Genomic DNA, 2,500 nt, shown 5'->3' with positions numbered 1-2,500 from the left:
TTTTTTGGCACTTAAAGACTTGGTAATGTTACTCCATTAGGTAAACTTTTTTGAACGTCTTTTGGAAAAACTTTTAAATAGGTTTTCTGAAGGTAACCATCTGTTTCCTAGTTTGTAATTTGGCTTCCGTAATGGCCTTGGAGAATGTGATGCCATTCTTACAATCTGCAATGCTGTACAGAAACCCATGATTTGGGTCAGAAAGTTTGTATGTTTGGCCTTGAGTTTTGTGCTACTTTTGACCGTGTTAAACATGAGGCCCTTGTTTTGGAACTCAAACAGTTGGGAGTGGGTGTGTCTTTTCTTAGCATGATTATTGTATTTCTATGTAATAGATCACAAAGAGTTGTTGTTGATGTATACACTCGAAGTGGGGTTCGCGGACCCCCTGGGGTCCATGGCACTTTGACAGGGGGTCCACAAAATTTAACGAATTTAACAGTGGATGCAGCCAATTTCCCTGAGAGCCATCTGGCAACACTAGTGGAATGTCAACCACGTGCGGTGTACATCCAGCAGCCGTCAGGAGTGTATGTATCATGAGTTTACGGGTAAAAAAGAGATTTTTATTATCTTCATGTATAGATTATTTATGTAATTATGTTTTTATTGTTAACTATTATTTTATGTTTGTGTATGTCTCCCTTTTGTGAGAACCAGGGGTATATCTATATATAACAGTATATCGTTTTTCTTTTCAGCTACGTTCCTACTCGATAGCTGTGCATGCGCCTGGTAGTATCAACAGTGATTCATAGTGATAGCAGCCTGGTGTATCTTTGGTAGGTGTCATCATGGACAAGTTTGTAAAACGACTAGCATCCAGCGTTACGAGTAAACTCGGCGAACCATCGAAATCAGGAAAAGTCAGAAAATATGACATTAGCTATATTGAATTTGGCTCCATCGAAAACAAGGACGGGATACCAAAGTGCGACATCTGCCTGCAGGTGCTTTCTAACGATGCTATGAAGCCCTCTAAGCTGATGAGACACCTTGATACGAAACATCCGGATTGTACTCAGAAAAGCAAGTCCTATTTTGAGCGCAAAAGAGAGATGTACCACCAATAACAAACTACGATAACAGGATTCACCACCATTCCTCAAAAGGCACAGCGAGCCTCCTACCTGACAGCGCAGAGGATAGCCAGAAGCAAGAAGCCCCGTACAATCGGGGAGGCACTGGTGCTCGCCGCAGCGGTATATATTTGTGGGGTGATGATCGGAAAAGAGGCCGCAAGTACTCTCAAATGTATACCGCTTTCAAATGAAACAGAGAGAACGATTAAAGATATGTCCTGTGATATAAAATTGCAACTAGTGACAAGATTGCAAATGTGCCCTTTCTCAATTCAACTTGACGAGTCCGCTGACTTGTTGAGTTGCGTCCTGCTCATTGTATTTGTTCGTTATCTATGGGATGGATACTTTGTTGAGGATTTTTTGTTTAGTAAAATGCTGCCTGGATGAACAACAGGAGAGCAAATATTCAATATACTTGATAATTTCATGACAGAAACAAAGCTGAATTGGGAGAACTGCGTTGCTGTCTCCAACAATGGTACAGCTGGTATGACTGGCCGCAAGAGTGGGGTGGTTGCAAGGATAAAGAGATGAATCCGCAGATCGTAGCCACGCACTGTATGCTGCATAGGGAGGGTCTTGCCCCGAAAGACATAGCACCTGACTTGCACTCTGTTCTTAGCACTGTTGTGCATGACATGGTTAACTATGTGAAGTCAAGGCCATTACAGTCTCGGCTGCTTTCTCAGCTCTGTAATGAAATGGGTGCAGGACATGACTCACTACTGTTCCACTCCGAGGTACGATGGCTCTCCCGTGGGAAAGTTTTACAGTGGGTGTTTGAATTGAGTACCAAGCTGTGTGACTTTTTGAAAGATGCCAAGCCCACCACTGCAATGCTTCTTTCTGACCCAAAGTGGGTAGCCCAGCTTGCTTATCTTGCTGACATGTTCAATGTATAGAACGAGCTCAATTTATCCATGCAAGGTGGCTATGCCTCTGTCTTGGAGGTCAGCGATAAAATCAAGGCCTTTAGGGGGAAAACTGACATCTGGAGGATGCGAGTCTTGAATGGGATCACAGACATGTTCCCACAACTCACAGAGTTTTTGAACACGAACAAACTATCAGTCGAGTTGGTAAGAAATCAGATCTACGGTCATCTTACCCCACTGAATGAAAATTTCAATTCGTACTTCACTGATCTCTACACCGATGCCTGGGATTGGGTTAGGGGTCCTTTTGTTGCCAGTTCATCAGCACGTGGTCTCAGTGCAAAGGCAGAGGAAGAACTGTTGGAGCTGTCATACGATGGGAGCCAGAGGATCCAATTCCGTCAAAGTGCACATATAAACTTTTGGGCTTCTATTAAAGAGGAATATCCTGAACTCTTTGCTGCAGCTTCGAAGGTTTTGCTTCCATTTCCCGCTACTTATCTCTGCAAGGCATCTTTCTCAGCTCTGACAGCCATGAAA

At 43.3% G+C, this 2,500-nt stretch overlaps 2 protein-coding genes across 2 annotated transcripts in view; both read left to right on the top strand.

Moving 5' to 3' along the window:
* The first annotated feature begins 794 nt into the window (after positions 1 to 794).
* Positions 795 to 1,987, top strand: LOC137631924 (SCAN domain-containing protein 3-like). Its single transcript, XM_068363926.1, has 2 exons — positions 795 to 1,060; positions 1,519 to 1,987. Exons 1-2 carry the CDS (start codon positions 795 to 797, stop codon positions 1,985 to 1,987), a joined length of 735 nt encoding a protein of 244 aa, XP_068220027.1.
* Positions 1,988 to 2,005: 18 nt separating this feature from the next.
* LOC137631922 (SCAN domain-containing protein 3-like) overlaps positions 2,006 to 2,500 on the top strand; it is a 609-nt gene continuing 114 nt past the window's right edge. Inside the window, exon 1 of the mRNA XM_068363925.1 lies at positions 2,006 to 2,500. This exon is cut by the window's right edge and continues 114 nt beyond it. Within this exon, the coding sequence (XP_068220026.1) occupies positions 2,006 to 2,500 (495 nt within the window).

The sequence above is a fragment of the Palaemon carinicauda genome, chromosome 40 (assembly GCF_036898095.1).
Source record: "Palaemon carinicauda isolate YSFRI2023 chromosome 40, ASM3689809v2, whole genome shotgun sequence".
Lineage (NCBI taxonomy): Eukaryota > Metazoa > Arthropoda > Malacostraca > Decapoda > Palaemonidae > Palaemon > Palaemon carinicauda.
Note: the sequence above shows the minus strand (reverse complement) of the source record. Positions and strands in the feature narration are given on the sequence as shown.